The 17,038-nt window shown below is 46.1% G+C and overlaps 1 protein-coding gene across 5 annotated transcripts in view; it reads right to left on the minus strand.

Moving 5' to 3' along the window:
* The window catches only part of tenm1 (teneurin transmembrane protein 1), a 1,865,819-nt gene that overhangs the window by 121,232 nt on the left and 1,727,549 nt on the right, over window positions 1-17,038 (minus strand). For all 5 annotated transcript variants that reach the window (XM_038774907.1, XM_038774908.1, XM_038774910.1 and 2 more), the window contains one exon: window positions 10,474-10,628. In XM_038774907.1, coding sequence (XP_038630835.1) covers window positions 10,474-10,628 — 155 coding nt within the window. The remainder of the gene's footprint in view (window positions 1-10,473; window positions 10,629-17,038) is intronic.

Consider the following 17,038-nt stretch of genomic DNA (forward strand, 5'->3'; position numbering starts at 1 on the left):
GCGCCAGTTTTCCCTCCGGCGTGGGGACATAGCCCCATTTTCAGAGAATCCCGCCCGGGTTTACCTCTGTGACTAGGGGAAAACAATGAAGTGTAGAAGAGGTAACTTCAAAGTGGAGAGATAATGGAATTGGCATTTATGTGCTAAAAACCAGCTCCACGGGATGGATTACATCAAAGGGAAAGAGTGACAAATCCATAGCCCAATACCTGGAGAAAGGGAAACAGTGGAGGCAGCCATCACAGACATGCCCAGCTGCAGAAAACTGTCTCCCTTTCTCCAGATATCTAAAATCTAAAATTCAAACTGAGAAGATTACATGCTGAAACTGAAGATGGTTTACCCAAATGTGGACAAATAACCTGTGCATAGTAATTATTTGCTGGATTTACGTCATGGCGTTATAAAATATTGGATGTTATTAGAAGCATCGCAGAGTTCAAGAAACGTAGCTTGTTGGGGACAAAGGGGTAGCTTTATGTAATACCGTGTGTATAGCCATTGGTGTAGTTTTAAAAATGTGTTCATGGATGTGGGCGTCACTGGTTGAATCAGCATTTATTACCCATCCCCATTTGCCCCTTGCAGTTGAGAATCTACCATATTGCTGTGGGTCCGAAGTCACACACCTGCCAGGTAAGGATGACAGATTTCCTTCCTGAGTGAACCAGATGGGCTTTTACAACAATCAACAATGATTAGAACTAAAATTTCACCATCTGCCGTAGTCCTTCGAACCCGGGTCCCCAGACCATTACCCTGGTTCTCTGGTCCAGTGAGAATACCACTACGCCATTGCTTTCCCATGTTGAGCATACTGTTGTCATGCATTATAATCCTTCTCATCATGTGTTTTTCTTTAAAGTTCATAAATATTGTATCTTAACAGATCACAAAATGACTGGATTATTCCTCCCTGGTTTGCATATCTTTTCTCAAAGTATACCAAATTTAAAATATACACCACCAAGATCCAGTGTTCCAAGTTACCCTTTGTATTGTCTATGAAAGAATCCACACAACAGGCTAAAATAAACTTTGTTTAGAATTTAATAGAATAGAATCCCTACAGTGCAGAAGGAGGCCATTTGGCCTATTGAGTCTGCGCCGACCCTCTGAAAGATCACCCTACCCGCAACCCCGTAACCCCAACTAACCTTTCGACATTAAGGGGCAACTTAGCATGGCCAATCCACCTAACCTGCACATCTTTGGACTGTGGGAGGAAAATGGAGCACCCGGAGGAAACCCACTTAGACATGGGGAGAACGTGCAAGCTCCACACAGATGGTCACCCACAGTGGGAATCAAACCTGGGTCACTGGCGTTGTGAAGCAGCAGAGTAAGCCAGTGTGCCACCCTGCCGCTCTTTTGAACAAGAAACTATTTACACATATGCAGAGTTCCCAGTCGGGACTTCCATGCTCGGCTCCCACTCGGGCGGAGCTTTTATACATAGAGTCCATGGCTCCGCTGCTGGGGTCCCCACTCCTCAGCGGGGAAGCTCGCACTCAACGAGACTCACGGGGAGACTAATTGGTCCAACCCCGTAGGTCTCGTGCGAGTTATAACACCCTTCTGGATTTTGGGATACACTCGCATTTAACATCAGTACGGTTCTTAACAAGGTACATATTAACATTGAAACATATCTTTTGTTCAATGGATAATGTAATGATCTGCATAATACTGAATCATTTTGACCAGGAAGGTCTGGCCTGTTTTCAATTTCTATTAGTTTTCTAGGTAGGCTCATTTTCTCTCAAGTAGAAGAACAAAAGAAGCCAACGTTCCTTTCCTGTTCCCTACCCGACAACTCACGGTAAACGAGTGATTAAAAATGTCCCTGCTGACCGAACACCTCAGAAATATTGATATTAGAAACTTTAGAGAGTATGACTTAATTGCAGTCCGTTTGCCATTTTCTTTCCTCCTGTCCGTCTGTGATAACAGTTACAACAAAAGCAAGCTATTGTAAAAGTAATTACAATTTGGAAGGAGATAAAATATCTACATACAGCAAGATATGGGATGCTTTCCTCATTAAGTCTGACCCCAGTTGTAAAATATCACATTTTTTTTTGTCTTAATTCAAGAGGTTAGAATTTGGAGATGAAAAGAAAGCAACAGATCTTGGCAGAGGTCTTGGCCACCAGTCAGGAGCAACAAAAGGATGCCTATATAATATTGCTATAATTGTAATATTGTCTCAAAATGAAAATCTCACAGCCTGTTATTCCCTTTAGATCCTTCAGTAACTTGTGAGCCCTGAAGGAATTGGTGCGAGCTCAATGAAAATCAACTTCATTCGAAATTACTTTGTATGAAGTACATCACATTGAACAGACCAATGTCATATGTGTGTCAGTGAGAGGAATCATACTTTGAAATTATCATTGCTGGGAGGACATCTGTTATTCCACCATGTTGTAGAATGTAGCATTGACTGTTTGATGTTGCTGCTTGTAAGAAATGAACTGATTTTATGTAATTTTCCCAAATAATGGTGAAGTGACATGTTCTGACTGAAAGCCGGGGTGTTTCGCCCCAGAGAACAGCCAGGTTTTTCTTCTCCAGATCTTCTGACACGATGGAAAAAAAAGGGGGAGTGTTTTGCACCATCACTCTGACACGACGGGGCCTAAAGACGCTGGCAACCCCGACTCGACAGAGATCAACGATCTGTTTTTAAAGGGTGCCCTCATTTCAAACTGAAAGTAAAGGCCCCCCTCACCCACCATCGCCAGAATCCAGGCTTCAGTGCCCTCCCTACCACCATCGCTGCCATCAGTGTGTCAGTACCCCCCCCCCCCCCCACCCCCCCCCCCCCCCCCCCCCTCACCCACCATCATCACCTGCATCCAGGCATCAGCCCCCTCCCCATCACCTGCATCCGGCATAGTGGGAACCCTCCCCAATAGGTTTCATTCCTCCCCTGGCCCAGCCCCCTGGTAGTGCCAAACTGGCAATACCAACCCATTGGCACTGCCAGGTTGTACAGCCAGGGTGTGGGGTAGCAGTGCCAGGGTGTGCTTGATCACCAAAGGGCTACAGTGGCCTCCACACCCTAGGGAGGTAATTTCAACTGCTGGGCAGCAGCAGCGATTTCCACCAGTGAGATGTCACGCTGGCAGGTGTGGAGGGTTGGGGGTGGTTGGGGAGAGAACATCTCGCTGGGCGTGAACGAAGTCCATGCATTTGAAGTTGTTGCAGTGTAGCTTCTAAGTGTTGTGAATGTTCTTACTCATTTGTGCCGGTGATCAATATAACACCTAGGTGATACTGTACCCACTGTAAGCCACTGAGGATCTGGTCCATTGAGCATAGAAATAAAGCTGGTGCTTATGTTATTCAAAAAGGCAATCCCTGGTCCAGAATAGGCCTTTGCGAGTGATGATGGTGAGCAGGTGTTGAGATTCAGCTGCCACATTCATTTGCAAGTAGGCCTGCGATTGATCAATCTTGCTGAACTTCTATCCCCCTGCTAGGCCTGCGAACAAATCTTAATCAATGGTAGCGGGTATCGATCCACAAGCAGTACCTGATTGATTGTTGTCTTAAAATCTCTGCAGATACAAAGTGTATCATCCTGTTTCATTACAGGTACAAAGGGGTTGCCCAATCACTAGCTGTAACAGGTTCTTAAATTCCTGTTTCCCCAAGTCTCAGTCGTTTGGATTCAATCTTGGGACGTATAGCATAGGGTACAACTCTCGCCTCGAGACATTTCGGCTGGCTATTTTCCTTAATCTTCAGGGACACTGAGAATTCTTACAATACAGAAGGACGCCACTGGGCCCATTGAGTCTGCACTGACCCTCTGAAATAGTACCCTCCCTGGGCCCACTTCCCCACCAACTTCCTGCAATCCCGCCTAACCTGCACACCCTTGAACACTAAGGGAAAATTGTAGCATGGCCAATCCACACCTAACCTACACATCTTTGGACTTGTACACATTTCATGGACCCTAGTCTTCAAAGACATTGCTGTATTTTTCCATTATGGTCTGTAAGTCCCACTTTGAATCAACCATGCTGTTGACAGTGCTCCAATTCAGTTTAATCCTTTCCAGTCTTGAGCAGCCAAAGAGAGCTGGAAAACGTCCTCACGCCACATAACTCTGTAGTTTGTCCAATTAGCTCAACCTTGACTGTGATGTAACCTCTCAGTGGTACTATCTCTTCTGTATAGGTCCTCAAGGTCACATCTGCTGATTTTAAAGGTAGTTGGTTAAGTTTCCGTTCATAGATGGTCTCAGCAAATAGGGAGACAGTAGCCCCTGTGTTGACCTCCATTTTAACAGGTTGTCCATTCAACTTTGGAACCACCCTGGGCTGAGAGGACATTCAACTTTAATTCTTCATCAGATTTAATTGTTTTCGGTTCATTGTGGTTGTTGTTCTTTTCTGCCAGATTATTAATTTTCTTTATTGAATTTGTTTTGTGTCCTCCTTTGAGTGTTCTTCTCTGGTGAAACGTTTTCTCCAGCAAGCTGTTGGAAGTTCCGCCATAGTTTTTACCTTGGCTATCCTTGCTCTAGCGATCAGGCTGTGAATGGTCCGTTTTTGCACATCAATGACATGCCTGTTGCTGGGTAAGCGCCTTCTGGGCGGCAGCCAGTTTATTGTGCTTACTCCAAGCTGAGCGACTCCTTAGCCATAAGTTCCATTGAAACAGCAATATCTCATGCAGCCTTCAAACTTAGATTTCATTCCATTAATAACCTTCTTTGAATGGCCTAATTTTTCAAACCACACACTAAATGATCTCCCATTGTGTCAGCTAACATTGCCAAAACTCTGTATGTCGTTTGAGGGTTGTAACGAACGGCACAATATTTTCCCCTTCTAATTGATTCCTTCAATGAAATCGAAACCTCTCCACAACAATCAACGGCTTTAGTGAATAATGATCTTCTAATGTTTTCACCAGTTCTTGATATATCTTACCTCCAGGAATCTTTGGCTGAGCTAAATTTCTTTGCACTCGCTTCTGATATTTTGTTGCCACAAATGTAATAATGCAATCTCTCTGAATATGTTCTTCAGTTTCCTGCGTCTTCATCAAAAGAACCACTTTTTAAAACGGTATTGGAATGCTGCAACAGCTTTAACTTGCAACAGCTTTAAATTTCATGCAAGTTATGATAATCTTTTGTTCTCTGCCCCGCTCTACTTCCATGTCTTAATGTACTGCACTTCGTGAGCCCAGCAGACTGATTCCTCGGATTGCCAGTTTAAAATCTGTACGGGCTGTTCCTTTGAAGTTTTTGCCCCAAAACCTTACCGGTTACGATGTCAACGATTTCTGACCTTCTGTTAATCAGGTGATCAATTGATCTGTTGAACATTCTCCGCTCCAACGACTTTTTTGAAAAATACTTTTTTTCCTTTCTTCTGATCTATTTCTCATCGCCAGTTTTCTATTTGTGAACTGTTTTATCTAGAGACTAACGGTACAAAATAAATTGGATTTGCGAAGCACGTAGGTTTGAAACAAGATTACCAGAAGTTTATTGAATGGGTCTTCACTGTATAAGATTCGGTTCTAAACGCCACAAAAGACCACAAAATAGCCAGTGATGCCACATAAGTCATGTGACTCCATTCTAACAGAGGCATTGCACACAACTACAATAACCCACATATCTAACATAGATATTCTGCCTTTAAATTAAAGTAAATGTAACGAAATTGTGTTATATTGGATTTTGAATGAATTACAGAACTGATAGAATTTTAGAAAATTATTAGAGGTATAGATAGGGTGAACAATTAGAGGCTTTTTCCCAGGGCGGAATTGACAATTACAGAGGGGCACAAGTTTAAGGTTAGGTGGGAGAGGTTCAGTGGAGATGTGCGGGGGAAGTTTTTTTACACAGAGGGTGGTAGTCGCCTGGAATGCACTGCTAAGTGAGATGGTTAAGAAAGATACGTTAGCAACCTTTAAGATTTATCTGGATAGGCACATGAACAGACGGGGTACAGAATGATACAAGCGGTTGGTCTAGATAGGACACGTGATCGGTGCAGGCTTGGAGAGCCAAAGGGCCTGTTCCTGTGCTGTATTGTTCTTTGTTCTTCTTCTTTGTACTACAGTTTTTCTCCTCTCTGAGGCAATGACTGATTAATGGTTCCATGGCTATCAGGAATGCACAGTCCATCATCCGTATCTGATCTTAAACAATTACTCTCGGATAAATGAAGGGAGCCATCACCTCATTCTGCGCATGCACACTTACCCGCAGGAGTGACTTGATGCTGATCAGGAGTGGGCACCCTGGCTGACTTATCTTCTGCCTTATCTAGCAGGTACTGAGACTCGTGTTGTGCCCTTCCCCCGCTCTGACTGAGATCAGCTGACTGAGTATAGACAAAGAATTGAAATTTGGATCATGCTTCATACACTTTGCCAATTTGAACATTTTGAAGGTAGTTTCCTCATCAAAAAGCTTCTTTGGATCCGAAACAGCAGAATTACTACAAATCAATGCAAGTGTTAGAAAAATCAATGCCTTTTCATATCCAACATGACACCTGCCCCTCTTACATCTATTCACTGTTTTCTCTGGTGACCAGTCAGGTTTTCCATTCATTGTGGTTGGTTGCCTGCCAACAAATGTTTGTAATTCAAGTCACTTTAACATAAGTGAATTCACTTAGTGCTCCTGATTTTCCTGGCTGCACTTTGAAAGCCAGTAATAATGTTTACATCATTCAAGGATGATAGATTTCAGCGTAATCTTGGCACAGGAGAAGTTACATTTAATCAGGAAGATGTTGAAATGATGCTTCAGTTGAATTAACTTTGAAAAGCATGACAGGCCAGTTCAATCTCAGCCTATGCTGGGTTAGCTGATATCAGCCAGGCAGTGATGGAACCACCCAGTACAGGGAAGGCAATTTGGTCCATTGCGCTTCTGCCAGCGTTTTTGAAAGAGCAGGTCAATTATCCCCAGTCCCCTGCGTTTTCCCCTTTGCCCTGCAAAATTGACCATTTCAAGTTTTTACCCAGTTTCCTTTTGAAAGTAATAATTGAATCTGCTCACACCACCCTTTCAGGACATAACAGCTCACTGATTGCAACACTCTTCCTGACCTTGGTGCCCCAGGCTTACAGATGGGTTAAAGTAGCCTTGGTTTTCTGCTCTTGATTGTTCTAGCTGATGTATTCTGGATAGGTTATATTACGTGACCACTGCATTGAGCTTGGCTACCCTTGGTGAGATGCTGGCGAGATCCTGGTGCCCTGCGGAATCACGCCCCATCAAATTCGGGAGGAACTCAGCAGAGAAAGTCGATGCAAAAATAAAAAAGTTGGTGAGGCAAGATCAGGTTGAAGATTTCCTCCCAGTGATACAAACTGCAAAATTTTAAACCTGCTTTATTGGAACACGTTTTGTTACACTTCGAATACAGAATGATACAAAAAAAGCCATGAAAACAAAGAAAAGAAAAACGCACAGGAAGAAAATCTACTCTTGGGTGATGGTGGAAAGCTACATTAGATTAGTGCCTTTTATACATCCCACATATTTTTTTCCCTTGCATTGTATTCAGGGAAGCATACTTGGGTGTTTGGTATCATAGAATGGTGCATGGAAGGGTATGGAAGACAACCATTTGCCCCATTGTGATTGTAGCATTCTATTCGACATTGCCTGTTTCATACTATCAACCAATATTAAAAATGCTTACCTAGCCACCTATTCCCCTGCTGTAACCCGGCTTGCATATTAAAGAAATTCCTTGCAGGCAGATAAAACGGGTTAATTTACTCACCTCAACACAGAAACATCCTTTCTGCCAAATACCACTAGAACGCCTTGATCAGAGATAAAACCTGACAATCTTTGTCACACTTTTACTCTACTTCAGTGAAAAAATGGATCGTGGGCAAACAGAAACATAGCTACAATAAACACAATATCAGAAAATATATCGAAAATCAAAATATCACAGACTGCAACATTGTCTTTGACTATGCCCCGAGGAGGCCTGCTCTTGTCTGGTATGATTTATTCATGCAGCTGCAGATTATCCTAGGTGGACTCTCTTGCTGCACCTCACCATGTTCTCATTAACATTTCTGTCTGTACACAGCAGTGAGGCTCTCACCTCACACCTCAGTGTTCCAGGTTCAAACCTTGGTGGAGAATAAGGATCAAGCTGCAGTCATGTTTGCAATGAATTCATTAATTTTCAGTTCGCTCATTGTGCGCGTCTTTATTGTTTTAGGTTTACAGAAAGGCAAACAAATGGCTCATTTGAAGAGTTGGAGATGGTCGTTCTCCAAGCTATAAGCAGTGACTTTAAAGATGCTTTTTAAGTGGCAGTATTTTAATTCAGAATCTGTGAGACTGGCATCCGTGAGCTGGCTCACAGTGTTATGATGCTCAGTCTGGTTCCCTTAAACCAGTGGCAAACTCATGAGAAAGTGATGTATACAAGTATTCCGGTTAATAGCTACCTGTGCGGGCAGCCTTTTCATGAGAACACCCCATTCGTTGTGCCAATAAAGTTCACCAGGGAAAGAAAAATATGGCACAGGTGCCATGACCTTCCTGGAAAATTCTACCATTCTTTTTTTTTTAAATTTTCTTTTTTTTTATAAATTTAGATTACCCAATTATTTTTTCCAATTAAGGGGCAATTTAGCGTGGCCAATCCACCTACTCTGCACATTTTTTTTGGATTGTGGGAGCGAAACCCACGCAGACACGGGGAGAATGTGCAAACTCCACACAGACAGTGACCCAGAGCCGGGATCGAACCTGGGACCTCAGCGCCGTGAGGCAGTTGTGCTAACCACTAGGCCACCGTGCTGCCCCAAATTCTTCCATTCTTGATGTTTCCTTCTGTTGATCCCCAATTATTTCTCCATCCTTTAGGTTGGAATTCAATTTTCATATAAACTTAATAATTAGGCAAATGAGAAAATCTAAGGGTTGAATTTTATGCTAGGGCAGTGGTTCTGAGTGCTCATGTAAAATTTAGGGGCCTGCCTTTGCTTCGGCTGCTCACCCATAGCCTATAAATGGCTGATAGACCTTTAATTGGCTTGAGGCGGGTCTTCCACCCCCTTCTAAGTGGGTCATGCCTCAGAGAGCTGCCACCAATGAGAGCTGCCAGCCAATCAATCAATCAATCAAATATGGTTGGAAAGGGAAACGTTGGGGGGGGGGGGGGGGGAGGGGGGGGGATCAAGAAGAACGTCACGCCTTGTGGGGGGTGGGGGGCCTCGGATAGGCATGGGGTGACCATCAAAGAGCCATCTGCCCAGCATCAAAGCTCGTCAGGTTTTAACTGGTGGCCTGGTGGCCAGGCGTGGCTCTGACCTACCCAGAGGTGGTGGGCGGAGGCATTTAAGGGTCTCAATTGGTCCAGGGGTGAGCAGGCTGCCTGAAGCCTCCTGTACCACTGGCACAATCACAGCAGAGATGAGCAGGGGAATGTAGGTGTCAGGAACGGTTCCAAATATTTATCTATAACCTTTCTGTGAAGCCAGGAGCAGTATCAATGCTCGCTAAACTACACACTGCATTGTGCTATATGTCCCTTTCTTTCTTTTTTGGGTTGCCTCCTCCAATCCACCACTAGAGACATCATTTATGACTTCACTTGTCCCATTCTCACCTCCCTTTTGCCTTGCACCATTTCACCTATTTTGTCATTTAATCTCCCAGGTGTTCTGCACAGACTTTTCCTTTTATTATTTTCCTCACCTGCCTTCCCTCTTTCACTGCCTTCGTGCTTGCTTTAAATCCTGTCACATCCCTTACACCTCCTTTTCTAGCACTGATGAAAAGTTATCGACCTGAAATGTTAACTCTCGCCCCGGATGCTGCCAAACTTCACAGAATCATAGAATCCCTGAAGTGCAGAAGGAGGCCATTCGGCCCATCAAATCTGCACTGGCCCTTGGAAAGAGCACCCTACTTAAGCCCACACGTCCAGCCTATCCCCGTAACCCTGTAACCCCACCTAAGCTTTTGGATATGAAGGGGCAATCCAACATGGCCAATCCGCCTAACCTGCATATCTTTGGACTGCGGGAGGAAACAGGAGCACCCGGAGGAAAGCCACGCCGACACGGGGAGAAAGTACAAACTCCACACCGTCACCCGAGACTGGAATTGAACCCGAGTCCCTGGAGACAGCAGTGCTAACCATTGTGCCACCCAGCCGTTGTGTATTTCCGGGACTTTTTGCTTTTGTTTCAGCTATCATCCTGGAAGTCACCGAGCTGCCTCTCGTGGGGCAAGTCACCCTATATTCTCGCACGTAAATGTGGTACAAGCAGTGTCAGCACATTCAAAAAACTTTGATCGGGCCTGAGGCCCAATTTCAGGCTGGCTTTGGATCTCGCAATTGGAGCACCTAACGGTTGCATAGTGATCATTCTCGGTCCATGTCCTGCTTCTACTTTGTATCATGTTTCAGAATCTAATCTGCAGCTTTAAACGTTTACCTGAGAAATGTCCATGACTGATTCGCAGCTCAGAGGTTGTGTTGATGTTAGGCCGTTGGAACCTATTATCGTTGTGATGACACCATCCTGATCAACCTTTCGAATGGTAGTTCCATCCACAAAGAAGATGAATCCATACTTATCAACAGCAATCCCTATTTCGAAACAGCAATGCAAAGAAAATAAAAGACCTTGGAAAAGTTGGCAATATGTAAAAACAAAACTTCATTTATGTAATGCTTTTCACGACCTCAGGACACCAAAGCCTTTCCAAGCTAATTAAGTACTTTCACACGGTAGTTATTGTGCTGTCGGAAATGTGGCAGCCCCATGGCTTGAACACAGCAAGATACCACAAATGGTAATGAGATAGATCTGCAACTAATTCGCTTTTCATTTTGTTAGTTGAGGAGCAAACGTTGCCACCACTCCAGGGGGAACCTCACTGCTCTTTTGCATTCAGCTAAGAGGTAAGGTGGGGGCCAATAATGCATTTCCAAGTGTGCAGCACTACCTCAGTACTGCACTAAAGTGATTGGGCTTGAACTTGGAACATTTGGACACAGGTTGAATTGATACCTCTGAAGCAAGGATGATAACAAATAAAAGCATCCTCTGCACTGCCATAAGCAGAGGTTTCAGAGTAAAGCACCTTCTGAACAATCCCATTATACACTCCCATGTCAATAATGCACAGGTTAGAATAAGTAGCAGGAATGTGAAGAATTAGTAAAATTGCTGCATCTCAATTAACTATGCTATCCAACTTGCTATCTGTACCAACATTACACGAGAGACAGTGGCAATTTTCAAACCATAATTAGATATAATTATCTACACCGTACAATGCTACAAGTGTGCTTTGGATAAACATGAATTACTTCTAATTGCAGGCAAATGCAAACATTGGTTTCTGAACCACATTTTCAGACTACTTCTCTCATTCATTATAATTTTCTGTTTTATTTTTAAATTTTGAAGAATATGCTTTGAAATATTATGTTACTGCCGTAAATTATGTGTCGCGGATTTGACATAATCCCCGGCAGTTGTGGTCTATTTTAGAATGTTATGGCTATTTTGTTCAGGAAGCTGAAATTTTATAGCTGTATTAAAATAAGAATGCATTCCATAGCTAGCTTCACTTCTCAAGGGCGCTTGTCCTCATACAGAATAGGTCCAAAGCTGGCATGAAGTCGAAACATTTGGAGATTGCATGTATCATATTTAGACCCAATGTAAAATCATCTTCTTTTATTCTTCAGAACGCACCATTTGACATACCCTGGCTCAGTGGTATTAATCTCACTTGTGGGGCGGAATTCTCTGACCCCCCGCAGGGTCTGGGTATCGCCCGGGGCCAGCGTAAATCCCGCCCCCGCCGCGGCCGGAATTCTCCGCCACCCGGGAATCGGCGGGAGCAGGAATCACGCCCTGCCAATCGGCGTGCCCCCCGCGGCGATTCTCCGGCCCACGATGGGCCGAAGTCCCGCCGCTGACAGGCCAATCCCGCCGACGTGGTTTTAACCACCTCTGTGCCGGCGGGATTGGCGGCGCAAGTGGGCCCCCGGGGTCCTGGGGGGGGGGGCGGCGCGGGGCGATCGGACCCCGGGGGTGCCCCACGGTGGCCTGGCCCACGATTGGGGCCCACCGAACGGCAGGCGGGCCAGTGCCATGAGGGCACTCTTTTTCTTCCGCCGCCGCCATGGCCTCCACCATGGCGGAGGCGGAAGAAATCCGGTGGTTGCATCAGCGGCCGCTGACGCCCCGACTCATGCGCGGACTCACGCCGGCTGGCAAAGTCCTTTCGGCCAGCCCCGACGCAGGCCGGCGGGCACCAAAGGCTGTTGCCGCCGATTGTGGCACCAGTCGGCGTAGCGGGAGCCACTCCGGCGCGGGCCTAGCCCCTAAAGGTGCGGAGAATTCCGCACCTTTGGGGAGGACTGACGCCGGAGTGGTTGGCGCCACTGCGCTATGCCGGGACCCCCTGCCCGGCGGGGCATGGGAGAACTTCGCCCGTGAGTCAGGAGATTGTGGCTTCAAGTCCCATTTCAGCGACTTAACACATTTAAGTTGACACGCAAGAATAGGAGAGCGGGAAGTGCCACCTTTCAGTTGTGACTTTAAACTGAGACCCAACCTTGCCTCTGAGGTGGAGGTTAAATGACCGATAACTCCATTTTGAAGAAGTGCAGAGGATTCCTCCCACACCAACAATAAAACAAACAGATGATCTGGCAGTGTCTGTGGAGAGAAATGCTCTTCACAGATTCAGCCGGATCTACTGAGTATTTCCAACATTTTATGTTTTCATTTCCGATTTCCAGTATCTGTATTATTTTGTGTTTGTGTTAAGCTAGCTGATTCAATCTTATTGCTCTTTGTCGGACCTTCTGTGCACAAACTGGGTGTCATGTTTTCTATACTACAATAGTTACTTCATTTTAATAGTACTTTACTCGTTGCAAAGACCTTCTTTGCATAGTTTGAGCTCTGCATCAAGGCACAGATTGCCTGTCACTGTGGACTCAAGGTAGCAGAATTTGCTAATCCCTTCCAGCGGTGTGTTGTTCAGTGGGACCAGGGGAGGAGGTCCAGCACTGTATCCCTTGGCCATGGTTTTCTCGGCGTTTATAGTTAGGGAGAACACATTACATGCATGAGAGAGACAGTCCATTAGTCTTTGAAGCTCAGTTTCCATGTGGGCTACTAGTGCAGCACAATTAGTGTAGGGAAGCTCCCTGATCAGGATGCAATGTTTTTTTGCCTTCTCTTTCAATCTGGATTGAGTATAGTTCTTGCCATCTAACCTACTGTTCATAGTGTGCATATAGATTCCTTCCATTCCTGCAGGAAATTTGAAGCTCGGATGCCAAGCAGAGGAGGGAACAGAGCACAGCACTGTTTCACTCCATTCTTCACTCTGAAACCATCAAAACTGCACAGTTCAGTGCATATTGCCATGAAAGGAACAGATGAGACTGAGGAGCTTTGGTGGGCAGCTAATTTCCCCCAAAATTTTGTATTGCCCTGTTCTGCTGATGGTGTTGAATACCTTAGTTAGATCTATGAAAGTAAGGTAAAGCAGTATACGCTGTTCTCTACACAATTCCTGAAGCTACTTTGGGAGAAGATCTGATTGATTTGCCAGGACAGAAACCACACTGTGCTTCCAAGTACACCTGGTCTGCAAGTAGAGGGGATCTTTTAAGTATGGCTCGAACAAAGGCCTTCCCATGATGCTAAGCAGTGAGATACCCTTGTACTTGTTGCAATTTCCTCTGCGGTCTTTGTTTATGTAAAATGTGATATTGGCATCAGCATATCCTGTGGAATTGAACCTACTGTCGAGCAGAGAAGGAAAAATTCATAAAGGACTCCTAAAATAATCTATGAACTAACCTCAAGCCGACCCTTCGGACCAAGCTGATGGCTTATAGGGACTGTGTTCTCAGCACTTTGCTGTATGCTTGTGAACCATGGATGACTTACAGCTACTGATGTGTTGGGTATGCTGGGTCTGTGATGAGTGCGTTTACCAGAGTAGTAGAAGAGACAGGCTACCAACACTTGTAGAAGTTCAACTCTATTTTATTTAACTATGAGCTGTTAAACATACTTGCACTGTGGGTCGACACTATGTTAGGTTGACTGAAGACCGATGGCTAACCTGACCAGCCTATACTGCTCGCACACAGTAGATGTTCGTGCTACTGACTTCGGGCTCTGTCTGTCTTAGAGACTGCATCCCGAATGAGCGGGAAAACTAGTGCCCTCTGGCTTTATAGTGACCGTGCCCTGTCTGGTGATTGGCTGCTGTATTCTGTGGGTTGATTGGTATTTCAGTGTGTCAGTGTGTGTCTATGCACCATCATATACTTGTGTGTATATTATGACATCTCCCCTTTTAAAAAACAAATATGTGTACGTGGCAATAAATAGTGTGGTATGTGAATGTTCCTGACTATGTGGGGCAGATGTGAGCATATTTACAGGACGATAAACATAATTCCTAACATATTTACAAGGGAAGGTGTCTAGTGCAGGTAGACAGTATGTAACACAAAGCAGAACAAGAATAACAGTATGTACAAACTAGTGAATTAATGAACAGGGTAACAAAACAATCAGATCATGAGTTTAGAGAGTCCATGAATTAAGGCAGTTCATAAATTCAGTCTCTGTGGTTGGTGACAAATTCTGGTTGACCGCCTCAAGGTTGGGTCAGAGGCCGCCTGTTCTGGAACGGGCGGGACTGTGTCAGTCTCAGAGGGTGGCAGCACAAAAGGTAGATCTGCAAACTCTGTGGGACGGGCCTGTCCTGAGGGCGAAGCAGGGCATGACGATCTGGCGGCGAGCACAGGAGGAGTTGTAGTGCCCGCCTATTTCGGCGAAGAGAGCCGTCCTGTAGACAAACCAAAAAGGACCGGGGGGCCACTTGTTTGAGTACCACAGCGGCGGCGGACCAGCCACCTTCAGAAAGTTGGACACGAACCTTGTCATCAGGACCAAGAGTAGGGAGATCCGTGGCATGGGCGCCGTACGCCGATTTGTTCTGGGCCCGAGACAACTACATTCGACGCAGGACCGGAAGCTTGTCCAAGTCCGGGACATGAATGGCAGGCACCGTCGTTCGCAACGTGCGGTTCATCAACAATTGAGCCTTTGACAGGCCAGTGGACAATGGAGCAGACCGGTAAGCAAGTAGTGCGAGGTAAAAGTCGGATCCCGCATTGGCCGCCTTGCACAGGAGTCGTTTGACAATGTGCTCCCCCTTCTCAGCTTTGCCATTGGACTGGGGGTAGTAGGGACTGGAGGTGACGTGCGTGAAGTTATATCGCCTGGCAAAATTGGACCACTCCTGACTAGCAAACCACGGGCCATTATCGGACATGGCCGTGAGCGGGATGCCATGGCGAGCGAAGGTTTCCTTGCATGCACGGATGACCGCTGCCGATGTGCGGTCGTGTAGCCTAACTACATCCGGGTAGTTAGAGAAGTAGTCCACTATGAGGACGTAGTCCTGGCCTAGTGCATGGAAAAGATCAATGCCAACCTTGGTCCAGGGGGACAACACCAGTTTATGTGGCTGCAAGGTCTCCTTTGGCTGAGCTGGCTGGAAACGTTGGCATGTCGGGCAGTTGAGAATGGCGTTGGCAATGTCCTGGATGATACCAGGCCAGTACACTGCCTCACGGGCCCGCAGCCGGCACTTCTCCACCCCCAGGTGACCCTCATGGAGCTGCTCAAGGACGAGTTCCCGCATGCTGTGCGGAATGACGATCCTGTCCAACTTTAGCAGAATTCCATCTACCACTGCCAGGTCATCTTTGATGTTGTAGAATTGAGGGCATTGGCCCTTGAGCCATCCGTCTGTCAGATGGTGCATGATGCATTGGAGCAGAGGATCATTGGCTGTTTCACGACGAATCTGGATGAGTCGTTCGTCCGTGACAGGCTGGTTAGATGCGGCAAACGCAACCTGAGCATCAATTTGGCACACGGAGCCCTATGGATTGCAGGGCATGGTGACAGAATGGGAGAGTACATCGGCGACAATGAGCTCCTTACCTGGGGTATAGACGAGTTCGAAGTCGTACCGCCTGAGTTTGAGGAGAATGCATCGCAGGCGCGCGTCATGTCATTAAGGTCCTTTTGAATAATGTTGACCAATGGCCTGTGGTCTGCCTCGACTGTGAACTTTGGGAGTCCATAGACATTGTCATGGAATTTGACAATTTCCGTGAGAAGGCCCAGGCACTCTTTTTCGATTTGCGCATTGTGTTATTTGGTGGGCGTCATTGCACGTGATGCGTATGCGACTGGAGCCCATGAGGAGGCTTCGTCACGTTGAAGGAGCACTGCTCCAATGCCGGACTGACTCGCATCAGTGGAGATCTTTGTCTCCTTGGCAGGGTCGAAAAATGCCAACACTGGGGCCTTGTTAAGCTTCGCCCTGAGTTCTCGCCATTCCTGTTCGTGGGCGGGGAGCCATTGGAATTCGGTTGTCTTCTTCACCAGATTGCGGAGAGCCGTTGTGTGGGATGCGAGGTTGGGGATGAACTACCCCAGGAAGTTGACCATGCCCAGGAAGCGGAGGACCGCCTTCTTGTCTTCCGGTGTCTTCATGGCATTAATGGCCGGCACCATGTCAGCATCCGGCTGCAGACCAAACTGTGAAATGTGGTCTCCGAGGAATTTAATTTCTGTTTGACCAAAGGAGCATTTGGTTCTGTTGAGGCGGAGGCCATGCTCATGTATTCTCCGGAAAATGCGTTGGAGGCGATCAATGTGCTCCTGTGGGGTGGTAGACCAGGCGATGATGTCGTCTACATATACCCGCACCCCTTTGATGCCCTCCATCATCTGCTCCATTATTCGGTGGAACACCTCCGAGGCTGAGATGATGCCAAACGGCATCCGGTTGTAACAATACTGGCCAAATGGGGTGTTAAAGGTGCAGAGCTTCCGACTGGATGCGTCAAGTTGGATCTGCCAGAACCCCTTGGATGCGTCCAGCTTTATGAAAAATTTGGCGCGAGCCATCTCGCAGGTGAGTTCTTTG

This window comes from Scyliorhinus canicula, chromosome 17 (genome assembly GCF_902713615.1).
Source record: "Scyliorhinus canicula chromosome 17, sScyCan1.1, whole genome shotgun sequence".
NCBI lineage: Eukaryota > Metazoa > Chordata > Chondrichthyes > Carcharhiniformes > Scyliorhinidae > Scyliorhinus > Scyliorhinus canicula.